Source organism: Mus pahari, chromosome 1, assembly GCF_900095145.1.
Source record: "Mus pahari chromosome 1, PAHARI_EIJ_v1.1, whole genome shotgun sequence".
In the NCBI taxonomy this organism is placed as follows: Eukaryota; Metazoa; Chordata; class Mammalia; order Rodentia; family Muridae; genus Mus; species Mus pahari.
Window position 1 is genome coordinate 142,152,430 of NC_034590.1, and position 21,138 is coordinate 142,173,567.

The window sequence follows — 21,138 nt, forward strand, 5'->3', positions numbered from 1 at the left end:
ACCATGAGATCTTCCCCAAATGCCTCCCTGTCAGGAATATAAATATCTCCCAGTGTGCTGACAATCTCAGGGTGGAGAGAGATCCAACTGCACACAGAGTGAGAGAACCCACATGTTATATTGTGTAATAAAATTGTCCCAGTTTCAGTGATATCATGGTACTTAAACCTGTGAATTCTGAAAAGCTTTAACATCATCTTCAAGGAGTAGACAAATAAGGCATCGTAATATCATCATAAGGCAACTTCCTAAATGCAGAGACAAGCCCTACTTACAAATTTACATGTTTGGCATTGTGTCAAATTAGGCACAATTAGCAAATATACTCAGTGGTCACAACTCCAGTATGTTTTGTTTTGTTTTTTTAATTTGTTCTACCACTGGATTTCTTCTTGGAATTGTTCTTTTATGTTTTGCCACATTCTCAATATACAACTACTGGTAAGTTTTTATGTCAGCCCAAACAAAGGCTCTCAACTTTGGAAGTCAAAAGGTATCCATGAGGAGTTGGAGGGGTAAGCAGAGAGTGGCTATGATCAATGATCATATGCCACTGTGTACATATATGGAATTCTCAAAGACTGAAGATTTTTTTTTTAAAAAAAGAATATAAGTAGAGTGACCCTTGATATTCTGAGAGCCTGCGCTGTTCATTATTAGAGTGGAGTGCATCTGTATCCGACACATCAGGTTTTATGTTGTGTCCACTCTAGGTCAGATTCTGACTTAAGTTTTAGTCATTCCCTAGCACTGTAGTTGTCAGATATGTCACGCATAAAGAGGCACTGTTGTTCTGTTGCTAATATTAAATATATCAATCTATGGTATACTTTCTCATTTATATTGTTTGGCGCCCCTAGTAATCACACTATCTCTTATCATTTCCATGGGATGATGCTCTTCCCGCATCCAAACTCAGGTTCTTTTTTAAAATTATTTTTAATTTACATTTCAAATGTTATCCCCTTTTCCTCGTTTACCCTCTGAAAAACAACCTCCCCTCATCCCCTTCCCCTGTTTACCAACCTACCCACTCCCACTTCCTTGCCCTGGCATTCCCCCACATTGGGGCATAGAACCTTCACAGGACCAAGGGCCTCTCCTCCCACTGATGACCGACTGACTAGGCCATCCTCTGCTACATGTGCAGCTGGAGCCATGAGTCCCACCACGTGTGCTCTTTGGTTAGTGGTTTAGTCCCTGGGAGCTCTGGGGGTACTGGTTACTTCATATTGTTGTTCCTCCTATGGGACTGCAAACTCCTTCAGCTCCTTTAGTCCTTTCTCTAGCTCTTCCAGTGGGGACCCTGTGCTCAGTCCAATGGATGGCTGTGAGCATCCACTTCTGTATTTGTCAGACACTGGCAGAGCCTCTCAGGAGACAGTTATATCAGGCTCCTGTCAGCAAGCTCTTGTTGGCATCCATAATAGTGTCTGTGTTTGGAGATTGTAAATGGGATGGATCCCCAGGTGGGGCAGTCTCTGGATGGTCATTCCTTCAGTCTCTGCTCCATACTTTGTCTAACTCCTTCCATGGGTGTTTTGTTTCCCCCCTCTTTTAAGATGAGTCGAAGTATCCGTACTATGCTCAAGTCTAAATGGATCAAGGACCTTCACATAAAACCAGAGACAATGAAACTTATAGAGGAGAAAGTGGGGAAGAGCCACAAAAATATGGGTACAGGGGAAAAATTCCCGAACAGAACACCAATGGCTTGTGATATAAGATCAAGAATCTACAAATGGAACCTCATAAAATTGCAAAGCTTCTATAATGCAAAGGACACTGTCAATAATATAAAAAGGCCACCAACAGATTGGGAAAAGATCGTTACCAATCCTATATCCGATAGAGGGCTAATATCCAATATATACAAAGAACTCAAGAAGTTAGACTCCAGAGAAACAAATAACCCTATTAAAAATGGGGTACAGAGCTAAACAAAGAATTCTCAACTGAGGAATACCAAATGGCTGAGAAGCACTTAAAGAAATGTTCAACATCCTTAGTCATCAGGGAAATGCAAATCAAAACAACAATGGGAGGAGAAGCCCTAGGTCCTGTGAAGAGTCTATGCCCCAGTGTAGAGGAATGCCAGGGCCAGGAATGGGAGTGGAGTGGGTGGGTTGGGGAGCAGGGGTAGGGGAGATGGGCTAGGGGATTTTTGGAGGGGAAACTAGGAAAGGGTATAACATTTGAAATGTAAATAAAGAAAATATCTAATAAAAAAATAAAAGAACACTTACTTGTGTTTTTGAATGTCTTTGACTCCGTTTTTCAAATTTCCTAACCTCTCTGATGGGTTGTCCCTAAAAAATGAAATAATTGTCATGTGAAAAAAGATGAATATTTTCGCATAATGATTCCTTAAAAGTGATGCACTCCGAACACTTACCTGCATAGTTTTTTAATTAAATTAGCAGCATTTTTTGCAATCTTCTTTGGAAATTCTATCATGTCAATCCCCCGCAGTATGATATTGTAGGTTTTCATTGGATCTGGCCCTGAGAAAGGTGGGCTGGCAGGGAGGAAGATAGAAGAGATGAAATTTTTACTCTCTGAATAAGAATTAGTGTGTCCTCACAGTCACATGCTTGACGTCAGCTTAATGCTGGGGATTGTACCAGCTTGGACAATGGGATGAGAGTTAGATACTAACAAAGCACAAGTCACTGTTGAGCAAAGCCACTGGGAGATGCAGCTTGTGCCTTCCTCCCTCTGTCCTTTGACCCCCTCTTGCCCCTATGCTTGGTTACTGTGCTGTCTCCTGAATGCTCCTGCCTTTCCACACTGGCTTACTGGGCACAACTTGTGAGGCTATCATATACTTGACAAAGTCTTTCTTCTGAAATGACCCTCTAAATGTAGAGCTCATACCTCTTTGGGGGATAAATCTTATGAATTATTTTAGGCCCCTCATGTCCATATTCCTCACTTTTAGGGTGTGATAATATTTCCCTTGATTGTGTGTGTCTTCCTGTTTAGTATATTATTAATAATATGCAACTTTAATTGCTATTCAAGTGCATAAATGCAATTCTGTTTAATCTCCTAGTGTTTGCCCTTCTTGTGGCGTCAGAATGGAATGTGTTTTTTTTTTAACTCTTTTAAGTTAGCTTGCCAGTTTTAATCTTGCTTCAGAAATGAAGAATCAAATCCTTAGAGTCTTCTGTAATTTATTTAGCATTTTCTAATTCATGTTTTTTATATTCATGTTTATTTTAGACAACTAAATGATTTATTAGAGATGTCTTTAGTATATTTTAGAGATGATGCATGCTTAGTCTTTGCTAAGTTATTTAATATTAGTGAATCTATATATTATTTAGTAGAAAATAAGTTAAATAATGCCCCAAAATATTAATAATCAACATTTGATGAACATGATTACATGAAATTATTTGCATATATGAACAGAGACAGAATTATATTGTATATGCTTTTTAATTATTTTTTCTCTTTTTAGAGATGATGAATTCTTATTATTGAAGCTGATAATCCTGACATGAGAATAAACTTTCAAAACATATAATTAAAGAAAACACAAAAGCCATTCTGTACAACAATCTTTGATTCAAAAGAGCTGTATTTTAGGTAGCTTTACATTTTCTGATTTGAAGAAGAATCTAGTCAAATTTATGACAGATGTATGGTCAAGTTACATCATCATTTAAAATACCCTCCAAATGTCCATTTGTCTGCCTTTTCTCTCAGATTTTTTAATCAGTTTAAGCATCCTATTAGGGCTCTGCAGTGGTGGGGCACACCTTCAATCTCAGCACTTGGGAGGGAGAGACAAGTTGTTCCCTGGGAGTTGGAGTCCAGCCTATACTACAGAGTGAGTTCCAGGACAGTCAGGGGTAAATGCAGAGCAACCTTGTCTTGAGAAATGAAGGAAAGAGTTCTATTAAGAAAATCAGAAATCCTTTTCATTAAATTAATATTTATATTCTGAAATGTTTAAGCATTGGAAATAGATTCTTCTCTCATACAATATATCCCAACCACAGTTTCCCCTCCCCTCCACTCGACCTACTTTCTCCTCTCTGTCCCCCTCCCCTTTACCTACTTTCTCCTCTCTGTCCCTCCCCCCAGATCCACTCCTCCTCTGTACCAGGCGCTCTGCATATATGTTATGGCTGTTAGCTTGGTGGTTTTGTGGGACTCCTAACAGCAGGAGCAGATATCTCTCCAACTTATTTCCTTTTATTTGGTTGTCTTGTCCAGCCTTGATATGAGGGCTTTGCCTTGCCTTATTGTATCATGTTCTGTCCTGTTAGGCTGTTGTCTCTTGGAGGTCTGCTCTTTTCTGGAGAGTATATGACTTTTAAAACACAGATGTGTGTTCAACTTAATTTTGCTTCAAGGAGGAGTAACATTGAAAGAAATGCTAAGTTTTGAACATATTTTTAACAATAATATCAATTCCTAAACTATTGTTCTAAATAATGCAATTATTATATTTGAATGATGAAAAATAAATATACCAATAGCTAATCCAGCCCTTTCCTCCCTACATGATAATTTATATTGGTATTAAAATGGATAGTGTAGTATTTATATTATCTTTTTTATATTTAAATGTTAATGTTTATTTTTAAGGATATGATAAATGTAATTACAATTCTGGTCACATTGGTATCTCACTGAACCCTATCCCAATTCTATTATACAACATGGTATCTATCTCTTAAGGTTCTAAATTGCTTTTAAAGAACTTACTACTCCTAGACCAGGAGATGTTATTCATAATGGACATTGTCCTTACTCATATAAGAATAACATGTTTGCCCTATTAATCATCATATGTACATATTTGAATTTTTATAGACATAAGCATGTTAATAATTTAAAAGATCCAGTAAAGCCTCTATAATAACAAATAAATACACAAAGATTGAAAGATCCAGCACAGGACTAGTGTCTCATCTTCTAAATTAAACAACAACCACTTTCTTTTTTTTTAAGGTAATTTATTTATTTTAATATGAAAAGGCAAATATAAATTTAGTCAATGAATCTAAAATGATAGTATGGGTCTAAATCTTTCTTTGGAATAGGTAACATGAAGATATATAAATATTAATTTTTTATTATATTCAACACAATATATATTTTTATACCATTCATAAAATGGTGGACATGTTATTAAACGAACATAAATTTAAAAAGTCTTTTTGTTTGATTTATTTTTAGTGGAGCTTTAAAATCTTGGCTCTTACTGTTGTACAAACCCAAAATAAGAACAATTTTTAGACACTGGAGTTCATTGTAATAAGGCTGTACTTCATTGTCCCTCACATCACCAAAGGATTTTTACCTCCATAGTAGCTAAGCTAAGAGTTGACAGTTCTGCAGTGCCAAGGAATGAATTGTAGGCACAATTATTTGAATACAGATTTCCTGCTATGGTCACAGCTATTTGACTTGAGTGAGAATGTCATCATTCTCAGTCCACAGGGAACAGGTTACATTCATTTAAGAAATGGTGTGTGTATTAAGATGGTCTATTCATGAAGTCATTCATTAACTGTTTCATTGAACAATGGTTCTGCTTGGAGGGTGGCACAGACGTTAGGCGAGAGTAAGATTTTGGTTCATTGGCTGTGATGATTTTGAAAAGCATTCATCTCAGAATAAGAGTAACTTATAAAGTCCTCTTCTTCAAAATTGATACAATAATTATAAATATCAAGCAAAACATTCAGTCTCACTCTTTGTTGTTCTCTTACAACCCACCTCCCAAATTAATTGTCTACATTTCTTTTGGCTGTATAAATAATTTTGAAATATGTAAGCTGTTCTGAAAACCATTGTATAGTGTAAGAACATCAAATAAACAATCCTACCATTATGTGGTAAACAGCAAGACACTGTCACATACAAACAAGCAGAAAGTATATATGGATTATACAATATTGGACCTATTTTTCCAATTACCAAATCAGATAGACCACTGGGTGACAGCCAACAAATTTCTAATTCCTCATATGAATTTCAATTGATTAGGATATGTTGGTAATATTAATTTTCATATTAAGAGATATTAAGGAAAAGTGATTGTTACTTCCTGTTATTTTTGTTGTTAGAGATGGAATTATGTTTGTGTGGGTTTGTTGAAAGATTACTTTCTTGCTTTTTCTAGAGTGTAGTTTCACTCCTTGCGATGGTGTTTTTCATCTATTATCCTTTGTAAGGCTGGATTTGTGGAAAGATATTGTGTAAATTTGGTTTTGTCATGGAATATCTTGTTTTCTTTGTCTATGGCAATTGAGAGTTTTGCTGGGTATAGTAGCCTGGGCTGACATTTGTGTTCTCTTAGGGTCTGTATGACATTTGCCTAGGATCTTCTAGCTTTCATAGTCTCTGGTGAAAAGTCTGGTATAATTCTGTCTGCCTTTATATGTTACTTGACCTTTTCCTCTTACTTTTTCCTGCTTTTATAATTCTATCTTTATTTAGTGCATTTGTTGTTCTGATTATTATGTGTCGGGAGGAATTTCTTTTCTGGTCCAGTCTATTTGGAGTTCTGTAGGCTTCTTGAATGTTCATGGGCATCTCTCTTTAGGTTAGGGAGGTTTTCATCTATAATTTTGTTGAAGATATTTACTGGCCCTAAGTTGGGAATCTTCACTCTTCTATACCTATTATCCTTAGATTTGGTCTTCTCATTGTGTCTTGAATGTTTTGGGTTAGAAGCTTTTTGCTTTTTGCGTTTTCTTTGACTATTGTGTCAATGTTTTCTATGGTATCTTCTGCAACTGAGATTCTCTCTTCTATCTCTTATATTCTGTTGGTGATGCTTGCATCTGTGACTCCTGATCTCTTTCCTAGGTTTTCTAACTCCAGGGTTGTCTCCCTTAGTGATTTCTTTATTGTTTCTAGTTCCATTTTTAAATCCTGGATGGTTTTCTTCATTTCCATTTCCTGTTTGATTGTGTTTTCCTGTAATTCTTTAAGGGGTTTTGTGCTTCCTCTTTAAGGGCTTTTACCTGTTTACATGTGTTCTCCTGTATTTCTTTAAGGGAGTTATTTATGTCCTTCTTAAAGTCCTCTATCATCATCATGAGAAGTGATTTTAGATCTGAATCTTGCTTTTCTGGTATGATGGTGTATCCAGGACTTGCTATGTTTGGAGAATTGGGTTCTGATGATGCTAAGTAACCTTTGTTTCTGTTGCTTATGTTCTTACACTTGCCTCCCACCATCTAGTTATCTCTAGTGCTACCTGCCCTAGCTATATCTGACTGGAGCTCCTCCTTCCTTTGATCTGGGTTGTGTCAGAACTCCTGTGCCAAGCTGTCTCCGGGACCCTGAGACCCTGGTGTGACCAAGCTCCTGGGATTCTGTGATCCTAGGTGTGTTAGAACGCCTGGGAGTGGAGCTTCCTCTGGGTGTTGTGGGACTGGCTGTGGAGTTTGTGCCCAAGGTATGCTCAGGGCACCAGCCCAGACCGGAAGGAACCATGCCACTAGTCTGGCAGAGTTCCTGCATGCCTGGGTCTTGCTGGTCCCAGTTATGCCGGGTATTGGGACAGATGTTGTGCCCTCCTCACCTCTGATCCTATGATCCAGGGTGTGTTAGAGTGCCTGGGAGTGGAGCTTCCTCTGGGTGTTGTGGGAGAGTTTGTGCCCAAGGTATGCTCAGGGCACTGGCTCAGACCAGAAGGGTACATTATCTTTAATAGCATTTAAATTACTTAATCTAAATTCTAATAAAGTAAAACATCAGTCCACTTGCCAGTGTTTTCATTGAGATTTTAATCAGATTCACCCTGTTGTTGACTTGGTCAATTAGTGTTTGTGAGAAAGGCACGTGTGAACATGTTATATGTCATATTCTTATTTTAGTAATATTTGGTGTAAATTATTTTGTCTATAGCCTTCTCTTCATTGGAACCACATGGTTATTGATTGTCTTTTATCATTAAAGGTGCTAAAGAGACAGTTGATCCTAACTGGACCCCTAATCTTTTGATGGCCAACAACATATATCATCTTTTTGTGGCTCTGATATCAAGATAACTATTTCTTAACACTGAGTTTGAAAAATTAGCCTTGTGGTCTTGTGACGCTGAACATCCTGCTGATGGCAGTATCTGATAGTGAGATTTCTGAATCATATCTTAGTTTTATTAAAAAATTTCTTTTTGAGGAAAGTCATGCTTAACATGTCTTTTGCCTTTCTCTCTGCATCTACATTCTATCTTCTTTCAGGATTTCGACACAGTCTTACATCATACAGAAGCCTCTTCTGAACTCCATGGGTCATGATGACCCTGTGCTAGTCAACGTCTTTAGCACAAATTATAGTGGTCCATTCTTTTTTTCTGTGTTATTTCTTGGGAAACTTACAATGTGTCTTATGGCTTGTGCCATTCCTATTGATCATATTATTATATAAATAATGAGCAAATAGCTCACATTTCATTTAAATACAAAACCTGTTAGCAGGTCCTGTTGCTTGTAAGGAAATCTGACCCTAAAACTTTTCATATGGTTATCATTTCTCATACTGTATTTTCAGCTAAATGACTAGTCCAATAAATCTCAAGGAACTTTAACCTCTCTTTATCACACCACACATGCGCACATGGGCGCGCACATACACACACACAAAGACAGTGATGGTAAGATTAAAATTGGTTTTTGAGTTGGCTGCACTTTTGTGACCTGCTCTGCTGCCTGCTTTCTGAATCCATGATCATCTGCATAAATAAGTTGAATTCCATGGTATAGTGAGATGTTTTTTAAGATCATCTAACCAGAGTGCCAAAGGCACGAGAGTGCACGGCTGTCTGAGGTCAACAGTTATTCCCAGTTCCCTGCAAATGTCCATACCTGCCAGTCAGAAGCTCATACATCAGAATTCCTAGTGACCAGTAGTCAGCTGAAATGTCATGGCCTTTGTTCAGGATGATCTCTGGGGCTACATATTCTGGAGTCCCACAAAAAGTCCATGTTTTCTTTCCAAATCCTATTTTCTTTGCAAAGCCAAAGTCAACCTTAGGGAAAGAGAAATCAAGACACTTGAGCTATTTATGATCAAGTTGTAGAGTAATTTGTATTTCACTGAGCACACTGATGATACCAATTAACAAAAACAATTCATTATAGTCCTGTCTTCTGAAAGGAATTACGAATGTTGCAGACACAGATGGCCTGTTCAAACTCATGTTCCAATGAGAAAGTGAAACCTAAACATGGATAAAACTGAAACCATCAAAGGAAAAAACCTATTTCTTAAACACTGTTCATTTTTCCCTACATTTTTGCCAATAGTGGTTGTGGCATAAAGAAAGAATTTCTCTTTTAAAGAGGCATAGGTCTAGGTGGGTCATCATAAAAGTTTTCACAGCATATACATGCATCCTTTTAGATGCTATGAAGCTCACAGCTCTAGTATTGAATATACAAGAAGGAGGTTTACTTTTGAAGGAGTTGAGTGACACACCAAAGAGAGCAACATTTCCCCCTGGTCAACAAGCAGATAAAACAAAATCTCCTTTTTGTGGAACATTTTGAAGGAGCTGCAAATACAGAAATCCTCCCTTTTGTAAAGTGGTTTGGTTTAGACCAAACCCTTACATACCATTGATTTGTACGTACCTAAAATACATGCCTGGGTAACAATTCTAAAAGTTTACAACTAGAAACAAGCACCAATAGATCCAGAGCTCTTAGAAGAACATTTTTAAATGAAAGAACTTTGCTTATACAGTAGCTCTTTAGAACTCTTGGCCATTACTGTTAGCATAACCTAGATAATGTTACCTCAGAACTCACTCATTTCTCATGAGCACTATTCTTAAATACCGAATGCAAAAATGATCATGGTCTTGTACTAATTTCCATTGCAGGAAGCTGCTTAGAAATGCAGAATATATACATATGCTTTCAGCTCTATGAATATATGCATTTTCTAACACTTGTTAGAACACATGCTGTGGGGCTATTATTAATTCAAACCTCACCAATTTGATTTTTCATAATACTTTACACAATTTGAAATACATTTTAATTAAAAACTCCGGTGCTAGCATTGCTTTTAAGAATTTATAACATTGGAATGGAAAATAGATTTTCCTGTTAACAAATGAACACAAGAACTTTAAGCTTTGGGACCAGTCCGCGTGTAAAGCTCACTGACCAGTTTGGCATAGCCTCGATGATCTAGGATGAGATTCTCAGGCTTGAGGTCCCTGTAAATGATTCCTTTGGAATGCAGATAGGCGAACGCTTCTACCACACATGCGGTGTAAAACCTGGTTGTCGAGTCTTCAAACGAACCCCTGAAAAGGGAAAAATAGAAGGAGCCCTGTGTGAGACATTCATTCCCCAGGAATTGGTGTATATGTGAGTTCATTATATTTCTGCACCAAAGTTGGCTCAGAGACCAATGTCTAACTGGATCCGTATTGCATGATTTCCATTCCATTAGGTTTTCAAAAGCATCTGAGGATCAAGCCAAAGCATTCTTTGCCATTATGAGTGGGACAGTTAAATCCAACTTCCTGGAAGGCTCAAAAGGAATCCGCAGCAGCATACTAAGCTTCATGGAGTCTGTGGCTTCCTCTCAGCAGCCCACTGCCATATAAAAAAATGCAGAGTCCGAGGTGTGGGCAGGAGAATGGGTCCTATATGAGCACTTGTTTACTGACAGTTTGCTTTTCAAATGAGATGTTATTTGATTAATTAATTAATTAATTAATTGTTCATTCTTTGTTACTTGGGATCAAACCCAGTTCTTCACATATACTAGGCAAGTCTTATATCATTATCTACCTCTCTGCAGTCCAGAAGAGAAGTTATATTCAACAGCAGTTTTACTCACCTTCCTTAGCATGCATGCATGCATGCATATATGAACTTGAATATATGAAGTTGTTCATGGTTACTTTTAGCCCATTTATATATGGATCTTTCTAAATGGTGTAGGTATGGCTCTTGTGAATGGATCTTTCTAAATGGTGTAGGTATGGCTCTTGTGAATGTGATAATGAAAGGGACCAGTGTTTACAGAGAACCATTCATGGAGCTGTAACACTGCCACATGTCATCTCATGTTAGGTTTCTGAGTCATCTGCATTAAGACTGACAGTATCTACCTTCTATACCATTGCCTTTGCATCAGGAGGAAGAAATGGAATAAAACACAATGAGAAGAAAAAAGTCACTGGAAGGAACTATTACATTCCAACATTTAACAAGAAAACATCTTCTTTCTGCCTCTTGTCTCTCTGTCTTATCTGTACGTGTGTTGAATCTTGATTTATTCACTGGACTTACAATAAGCATGTTCTTTTACTTCTTTCTCAAGTACTGAGGTTTGATTGAATGACTTCAGAATTTATGACTGTTACTATGAACTTTATCAGCCCTTGAAGTAGTTGCGATGAAAAATGAGCTATTACAACTTCAGGTAGTGTCCAGTAAGCAACGGGGCAGGAGGTTGTTCATTGGCAGGTCCCTGATGCCTGCTTGCATTTTGATGTCTCTTCTTTTTAAAACTGAAGAGTGAAGTCTAACAAACTGAGCAGGGGGATATGACTGAATATTCATAAAATTCATCTGCAAATCCAAGGTGTCTTGCAGGACATTTGTATTTAGAAATAATACTTTGTTGTACAGACTTTCCTTTTATATCCCCTGAGCAGTTACTAAAACAAACACAGATAAAGGAGGCAGGATAGCATATAACTATAATCTCAGTACCTGGGAGGCTGAGGCAAGAAGCCAGCCTGGACTTTAGAGAACCCTTATCTCAAACACAAATCTTACAAATAAAATTCAAGATTAAATTAAAACTTTAGGAATGGTGACATCTACTCTAAATGTCAGAACTTTAGCTCATCACTAAGAAATCACCATCCCAGTGATTTCTGAGTAACACAACTGTGAATTTCAAAGGAGGCAAGAAAGGGTCTCTGGAAAGAACCACATGCATAGCAGGATGTGAATGGTGCTGTAACTGCCCTCTAACAAGTAGATGACCTAGTCAGATCTAAAAAAAGAAAAAAAAATCTACAAGCCTGCGGACTAGAGAGGGATTAGAGAATTATCCCGAATTCCTTTCCCCTTTGCACTTAATGAAGTTTTAGCATGTTTTTCTACCAAGAATAGAACATTTCTTTGAAAACATATGCTTTAACGAGCGAGCATATGTACACACTTCTGTTGTATATGACTTCGGTTTCCCTGAACATAAAGCATTCCAGAGTAATGCTAATCAAAACAGTCCATGAGTGGTGTTTTAGAAGAGTTCACACTTCATAGATTGTTAGAATCCAGAGATCAATTACTTCCTTTCTTCAGAGGTGTCTATCCTGGTTCTGAGCCATTTTGGACTTTAGAAGGGTCTAGAACGTTGGTTTCTAGTTCTTTCAATAATCTATATTGAGTATATACCACATATAAGTATATTTGTAACTTATTTTTAAAGGTTTAAGGGAATCTTAGTCTCCAACTTTGAGAGATTAATATGACAAGCACATGCTAACAGTGTATCAGGAGCATGTTGTTGCACCAATAAATATTTGATCAAGGCCACCGAAAGCAGTCACAGGGCATAGCATTAGAGTGACTGAAAGTGAAACATTACAATTAGAATTGGTAACGGCAGTGTCAATTTGATCTGAATAGAAGTGAAAGCTAATTTTATCAGCTGTTTAGAGAGTTGTTCCAAGAAAGAAATCATTCATTCTATGTAGCTCTTTGAAATAGTAAATTGTGCTTTGACAGCGCTATCACTTCAAGTCAAACTATGGGAACAGGCTCTCATGTGTTCCCTGGGAATTGTTGCTTTAGCTAAATAGCATTAAAAAACAACTTGATAGAAGTAGAGGCATATATATGAGTTAAAATTTAATTACAGTATTTACTCAGCTTATCATGAGCTGGATCATGAGATGCTAGAATGTAAACAAAGACAAAATATCTCTTATAAAATGAGGCCAGGCATCATTGACTAGTGGCAGCAGTCGTGAGTGAGCACATAAACCTGCAGGGTTACCGTATGCAGGGTTATGACCCATTGTAAAATGGGGTAGCTAGGCTACAGGGTAGATTGACTTATTTCTTTGGCAATACTTTCAATTAGTGCCATCTCTTAGGTCACCAGAGAAGAAATTAAATATTCACCCTCCACAACATAGTCAGGATCATAAACTCTATCCAGGAAGGCATGGGATGAAAAATTTAGGCGGCGTGAGACTTGAAAAGCATGATTTCTGAGATACTTAAGTTATTCAGAACAAAATTCAGAAAGAAAATGAACAAATAAAAAAACTAATAACATGCAGCTTCACTAGATTAAAATATAACCAAATATTCATATATATATTTTTTTTCTATGTGCTATATCCTATTAACATGCTAATGTGCTTTTTTATCATATTCTACTGGATACGTAAATACTAATAAATATTTATTATATTATATAATTATATTTTTAAAAGTTTCAGGAGTTATGAATTTTTTAGGTGACAGAGGGAAAGTGAATAAAATATAATTTGTAGTTATCTTATCCCAAAGAAAAAAATAGAACTTTTGGAAGAAAAAAGTTATCATGGACTAGATGATAAATTATAATAGCTACTAAAGAATAAACCTGGGAAATGTGATGCATAAACAATATTCTAGTGTTTAGCTTAGGTCTATTTAATTGTCCTCAAATCTTGCCTGCATGTAACATCTACTTAATTCTCATTTCTCCCTCTCCCCTTCTCTCTCTCTTCCACCTCTCTCTATATCTCTCTCTGTATGTGTTTGCGTGCATACACACATGTAGTGTATGTATATGGCATGTGTACATGTGTGTGCCTTGGTGCATACACACATATGTGCATGCAGAAGTTGTGCATCCTGCTCTGTCACTCTATTTCCTGAGATGAGGTCGCTCTGAAATCAGACTGAGGCGGGTGACCAGAAAGCTCCAGTGATCCTGTTATTCCTGCCTCACCCAAGCACTAGGGTTTTAGACACATTTGACCATGCCTAGCTTTTTATGGGATCCTGGGGTTTCAACTTGGGCTCTTATCCTTGCCCTTAAACATGGAATTGTTTCCCCAGGGTTTTATTCTCATTAACAGCATCATCATCATCAGCAGCAGCAGCAGCAGCAGCAGCAGCAGCAGCAGCAACAGCACTGCTTTGTGTTCCTTTTCTGTGTTGATGAAAACAACTGGAGAGGCAGGAGATGTTCATCACAGCCCAAAGTTAAAGGAAGCAGATGCCCAAATTGGTCTCAGAGACTTCTTCCTGTGCTAAAGCTCTAAGGCTTCTGTCAGTAAATAATGTCACATGAGCCTACTTTCCTATAGTCTCATATGAACATCTTGCATACAAGTAATGAAGGGTTTCCTTACCTCTGCTTTCCTTGGACACAGAGGACAAGGGACCAAACTGACTAAGTTCTTTTCTGTTTGTTTGCTCATTATTATTATTATTATTATTATTATTATTATTATTATTATTTTTCATCATAAGATTTGAAATCAGAGATCTTTATGTGCTATGCAAGTGCTCCTCCACTGAACTACATCCAAAGCTGCTTCTTATTTTTTTAATATTTGAGACAAGGTCTCATTAAGATTGCCTACAGTGACCTTGAACTTTGGGAATTCTCCCTTCAGCCCCCTGAGAAGCTGGGGTTACAGGAATGAGCTAACAGACATGGCTCCCAGCATTTTATTGAGAAGGTAAAATAAATATATGTAGAATAAGAGATTAAGATTATATATAAGATTATGTATGTACACAGAAGGAGGATGAGTGAGGGAAATGGGTCCAAGTCTATACATTTATAATAGCTTTCCATGTAATGGTCCCATAGTTTTAATGTGGGGGCTTCACATTTTTAGAATATATCAGAGAACTAAGCAGCCTTTGTTTTCTACATTAAGCCCAGTCATGCATATCAAGTTCCCCAGAGGTACAGAGCAACCATGTACTAGAACTCAAGGATGACACAAGGGAGGGAAAAGGGAGGATCAGAACAGAGCCACCAGAGATAGAGGAATGAATCTGCACTGTTACTGTCTATCCATCCAATTCTCCCAAGGGAGCCGAATTCTTCACAGTCACCCATTCTTATCCTGCCGAGTCAGAGTGTAGCTTACTCAGAAACCCAGTTTGTCACACGTGACTGGCCAAACTGTAATCTTAAGAGGTGCTATTTCCTTGCAATTGAATATTGATGAGTGGATACATCTTACGGCTGCAGGCTGAGTTTTAGTGCTGTTGTTATGATTATTGTTCTGATAAAGGGACTTAATACCAATTTCCCAGAGCTCTGAGAGCATAGCTGGTCCCTCTTTTGTACAGGTTATTATATTTTCCTGTTTAATTCTACTTACAAACCTCCTGTTTTAATAAACAGAAAATAGGGAAAAGTTTTCACACACAGTAGGGAATTGAAAACGTAGAACAACACGAAGACTGTTAGGTGCTAATTCACTGATCAAAACATTAATTTTTTGTAATAGTCAACAACTTCTGAGGAGTAGGACCATATCTATCCTATTTTTTTCAGACCATACCTATCACAAAAATCATGCCTCAATTATTAACTAACAACACTAGTGTAATATGCAGTGATACGGTAGCTTAGTACAGATGTTGACCTGATCCTGTATCAACAACAGGGGTTCTTTGTATGCTTCATTTTAACCCGAAGTTAACACATCAAACAAAGTACTACTATATTAGATTATGACATAACAGAAAGAGATCTATTTAACATATATATATATATATATATATATATATATATATATATATATATATACACACACACACATATATAGCCACTGGGACCAAAGGCCTAAATGGATAGGCTTTATGAAGATACAAAGACACAAAAAGGGCAACATTAGGAAGAAGAACTTAAGTCAAGAGTTTGTAAAGAAACTCCTGTTCTAACCTGGGCTATCTAAACCACAAAACCAAAAACCCAACTATTTAAAATTCAGATGATGCACAGAAATCTCAGAGCTACCTCTAGTTAAAAATTGGGAGTAACGGTTATCCAGCGGAGAAGAACTTGAAAGCAAGGCTGGAAAAAAATAAGAAAATAATTTTTGTATAAGGATGCGTTTTCTAAAAGTGAAAAGACAACAGCACCTACCTAGCACACCAGCGCTCTGAAGGCAGGGGAACAGGGATCAAAGGTATAAGGTGCTAGCTTGGGATAAATAGGCCCTCTGTGAAAATCCAATATTAGGGCATGTATCTCAGTGGGAGAGTATTGTTTGGCAAGTGTAAGAATTTAGACTTAATCACTAACATGGGGTAGAGGGTACACAATGACTTATGAATGATCAAAAACTATAGTTGGAAAGCAAAGTTGTCTTTAAAACAACAACCAAAAATGGAAATGACATGAAAACGAAGAAAACTTTTTTTTTTTAATAAATAATTCAGAGAAACAATTGTGCATCCTCTAGACAAACTTTACCTCCCAAGGAAGGGCAGAAGGGCGAATCAAATTGTCTATGTGAAAAGGTACAAATAAGTGGATTATTTTTTTTCCCTTTAGAGTCACCAGCCTCTAAAAGACAAGGGGAGAAAACTCATGTTGGCTTTCAACACAGAACTATGAAAGAGAGAGAAAATCAGAGAGGGTGACTATCTAAAACTGTACTGCAATTAAAGCGACAGGTAACCCAGATGACAGCTATGATGCTGCTCCCAGTCGCCCAGGTGAAACACAGTGTGAAACTCAGGGGTAGAGCTGGCTGATTCCAACCTTCACAGCTCACTAAGGCCTGGGGGATGCATATGCCGTCCCGCGGATCATTTATAAGGTGGACTCAACCTATACCATTAGTTACAAAGTTTTACATACCTTGTGGTAAATTCTATATGCTATTGGCGATGCCTCATGTTTGCAATGGAAAATATAATCATTTGTGAAATATCAATGCCATTGTATGTGCGCTTACAATGGATTCTTCACGTGTAGATCATCACGTGTCACTGTGTGTTTGGGAACATGGCAGAAAAGATTTAAGTCTCTTACCTATCCCTGAGAATAGTCCAGAGCTCTCCACCCAGGCACGCTTCCATCAACATATACAAGTATTTGCTGTCTTTAAATGTCCTGTACAGCCTGTGAACAGGAAGCAGGAAACAAAAGGATGAACATTAGTACCTTTGAAAACATTCATTTTTAAGGCTAGTGAATTATTTAATTGACAAGCATATATGTACATATGTACATATATATGGATGTATGTGCTACAGTAAGGTGTTTTAATGCATATATGTATTGTTAACACAGAGGTGGATGCTCTCAGCCACCCATTGGACTGAGTACAAGGACCCCAATGGAGGAGCTAGAGAAAGAACTGAAGGAGGTGAAGGGGTTTGCAGCCCCATAGGAGGAACCACAATATAAACTAACCAGTACCCCCAGAGCTTGCAGGGACTAAACCACCAATGAAAGAAAACACATGGAAAGAACCATGGCTCCAGGTGCATATGTAGCAGAGGATGGCCTTGTTGGAGATCAATGGGATGAGAGGCCCTTGGTCCTGTGACAGCTCAGTGCCCCAGTGTAAGGGAATGCCAAGACAGGGAATCGGGAGTGGGTGGGTTGGTGTGTGGGGGTGGGGTGGGGGGGGATGGGATAAGAGGTTTTTGGAGGGGAAACCAGGAAATGGGATAACATTTGAAATGTAAATAAAGAAAATATCTAATGAAAATATATTAAAAAAAGGAAAAACACAACTAAAAAAAAGTTAAACCAGAGTATTAAGCACATATATCACATATTTGTAGTACAAAGTTACAGAGACACCGGAGGACTAAGTTTTGGTGTTCCACTTGCAGAGTTAACAATATTGCATTCAATATTTCAAAATAGACAGGAGAGATAATTTATGATGTCCTTATCATAAACACAGGCTCTCAGCTTGCAGTGTTTTGACTTGCTAGTCTTGGTATTTTACAACGAAAATGAAGGGTACTCATACCCCCAGGAAGCCAGTGACCTCACGGATGATTCTCATAAGCTATGGTTCTAGAAGCTTCCAGAGTGGACAAGGCCAAATGGGTGTGCACACAAGAGTTTCTTGATTTGGCTGGTATTTCAGTCATGGCCTTGAGCAAAACTTAGTGGTCACTAGCACATAGTATGTAGATAGAAAGTATAACATTTTTCATAAATATAGGTTGTGACTAGTTACCTAAATTTATACCTTAACATTTTATGAATGTTACTGGCAAATTAACTATAAACATTTCTCCTGCATATAAAAACTCCCCCTTATCATCTTGTTAGTGCTATGAAAATACCGAAGTATGATAGCTGTCATTTGATAAAATAGAAAAGAAAAGAAGAGAAAACATCTATAAGCCTAGTGCTCAGTGGTTGGAGACAGGCAGAGTCCTGGAGCTTACTGGACAGTCAGCCCAGGAAATGGATGAGCTCCTGGATCAGGGAGAGACCATGTCACAAAAAAATATGGTGCCAAGTGGCTGAGGAAGACACGGACATCAGTCTTTGGCTTTCACACATGTGTGTATTCACCTGTACACCCACACACACGTGTGTGTACACATGCACATGAACACATGTATACTTTACACACACACAGAAACAAACTCTTCAAAAATTTAACACTAACTAGTATGATTTTGCAATTTGTCTCATGTGTTCTCAAGTTATGATAGAAATGAAATGCTAAAAGTTCATATCTATTTTGTGAAAAATATCCTTTTTCAAGAACATAAGAATACGATTCTTTTAAAAAATATAGAGTCAATCTTTTTATTCTTAGAAAACCAATTTTCTCAAGTTTGTGTGTATGTGTGTGTGTTTGTGTTCGTGTGTGTGTTCGTTTGTGCGTGTGTGTGTGTGTGTGTGTTCGTGTGTGTGTATGTGTGTGTGTGTTCGTGTGTGCGTGTGTGTGTATGTGTGTTCGTGTGTGCGTGTGTGTGCATGCATGTTTGTGTGTGAACATGAAATAAATATACTAAGGGTGAACACCATGAAAGCGGAAGCTACAGTTGACTTGCCACGTGGACCTGGAACGTCCACTGTCAGGGTTGTGCCTTTACCTCACAATGAAGTCAGAATGAGCCCCCTGCATGATCTGCTTCTCTGAGCGGATGTGCTCCTGCTGTCTCGTGTCCACAATGTGGCGTTTCTTGAGGATCTTCATTGCAAATGTTTTGGATTCTTCACTTTTCAACTGGACCTTAAAGACAGGCAGAAAGGACACATGAGAGAGAACCTTCAGGCTTAATACACCAGACTGTGTTGTTGTTCTAAAACTAATGGGTTTATAGAGGACCCAAATGAGCCCCAACTGCCACCCAAGTCACACAGGGGATATCCTTGTCAGAAGGGCAGTTTTAAAGCCACTACAACCATCCTCAAATATCACTGTGCTGGATCATATGACTTTCAACTAACTACATCCCAATTTAATTTTGTGCCCACAGGAATTTGAAGAATTCGTGTTTCATTTTATTTCATATAATGAGTCTGAGTCTAATACCAAGTTGTTCTCTATCAAAAAATGTCTAATTTTCTTTTCAATTCTATTTCATATGCTGGTGGCAAAGAGTGATCACATGATCACCCAGGACTTTATCCTCTTTACAGTCCTCATCCACAAACATTTCTAGGGTTAAGTTTAGTGATTAACCCTGGTCCCTGCTGCGACAGGAGAGGCATATGCCATAACTGCTATTATCTACTTTATTTTGCAATCTTTTCCTTGCCTCCAGTTAATACACACACACACACACACACACACACACACACACACACACACACACACACACACGGTATATAAAACAAAGTAAAATATATAAAACAAATTTTGCCCCCTAGATTTTTGAAAACCACTTTTCCCTTCCTCCATCAAGCTTGGTGGCACTAATCTTTCATTTTAAATCTTCCTCCTTGGTTGTGTCTACTGAAGAGCAACATAGTGAGCTTGCATGTCATGTAGCCCCCATGGCTCCCCTGTGCCTATGGAGGAGACTGGATTCCTCTAACACCTTCTCTTATGTGGGCTACAGGTGTGTGTTCTTGCTTACAAGAGATTCAGCAAGGAGACTAGTAAAGTGATGATGGGCCATGATGGATATGGTCAGTTAACAGTAGTCAAGGGAGCGCTCACTGAATGTTCTCAAGCACTGGAACCCCACAGCAACATTCACCAGCAACACTACTCAGACCCACATAAAGCTTCAGAGAAATACCATGGCAAGTCTTGGCTGAAGCATACTTCTCCCCTTCCTGAGCTCTGAATCCTTTGCTTCCTCATCTACAGGTTTAGTGAGTTATTACATGTCTTGTCTGTATACAATGCTTGTATGAATTCAGTCTGAGAAGACTAAATATGTCAGGAGGAAATTAGCAGACACAGCAAACAGTGCGGTTTGCGTTTGTGAATCTAAGTGACCAGTTAAAGGGGAAAAAAGCATATCTTGAAAACAGCTGCAACAGCCAAAGACCCTCAAGTTTGTCTCTTCGTGAAACTCCTTAAAATGATAGATTGCTACAGTACAAATGAATTCAGTTGTAGTTTATAATAATAAAAAAAAAAAGTGTGGGAACTCACTTCTAAAGGGAATCTGGACAGACCAAGAAGATAGAATGACAACCGAGCTGTTATGAGAAGAATAAAATTCTAAACTTTTCCAAGAAGAGAGAAAATGTAGTCTAATTCACATAACAAAGAGAATCCTGTGCAGCTCAGATATCCAGCGTAAACATTGTTTTCTTTATTGATAACACTGATTTTTCATTTCTTTACAGGGTAGAAAAAGAGATCAGCATTGTGAGCCACGGGTTACGGTTCTAATTCTGATCCATGTTGGTTGCATAACTGCTGCAAGCCCTAATTCTTTTTTTTTTTCTTTTTTCTTTTTTCTTTTATTAGATATTTTCTTCATTTACATTTCAAATGCTATCCCGAAAGTTCCCTATACCCTCCCCCAACCCACCCCTGCTCCCCTATCCACCCACTCTCACTTCTTGGCCCTGGTAATCCCCTGTGCTGGGTCATATAAAGTTTGCAAGACAAAGGGGCCTCTCTTCCCAATGATGGCCAACTAGGCCATCTTCTGCTACATATGCAGCTAGAGATACAAGCTCAGGGGGTACTGGTTAGTTCATATT

The 21,138-nt window shown here is 38.0% G+C and overlaps 1 protein-coding gene across 3 annotated transcripts in view; it reads right to left on the reverse strand.

Annotated features, from left to right (window-relative positions):
- Positions 1 to 21,138, reverse strand: part of Prkg1 (protein kinase cGMP-dependent 1) — a 1,174,992-nt gene that overhangs the window by 9,437 nt on the left and 1,144,417 nt on the right. For all 3 annotated transcript variants that reach the window (XM_029531419.1, XM_021187092.2, XM_021187085.2), the window contains 6 exons: positions 19,062 to 19,201; positions 17,020 to 17,109; positions 10,150 to 10,291; positions 8,841 to 9,004; positions 2,396 to 2,518; positions 2,247 to 2,309 (listed from right to left, as the gene is read on the reverse strand). In XM_029531419.1, the coding sequence (XP_029387279.1) occupies positions 2,247 to 2,309; positions 2,396 to 2,518; positions 8,841 to 9,004; positions 10,150 to 10,291; positions 17,020 to 17,109; positions 19,062 to 19,201 (722 nt within the window). The remainder of the gene's footprint in view (positions 1 to 2,246; positions 2,310 to 2,395; positions 2,519 to 8,840; positions 9,005 to 10,149; positions 10,292 to 17,019; positions 17,110 to 19,061; positions 19,202 to 21,138) is intronic.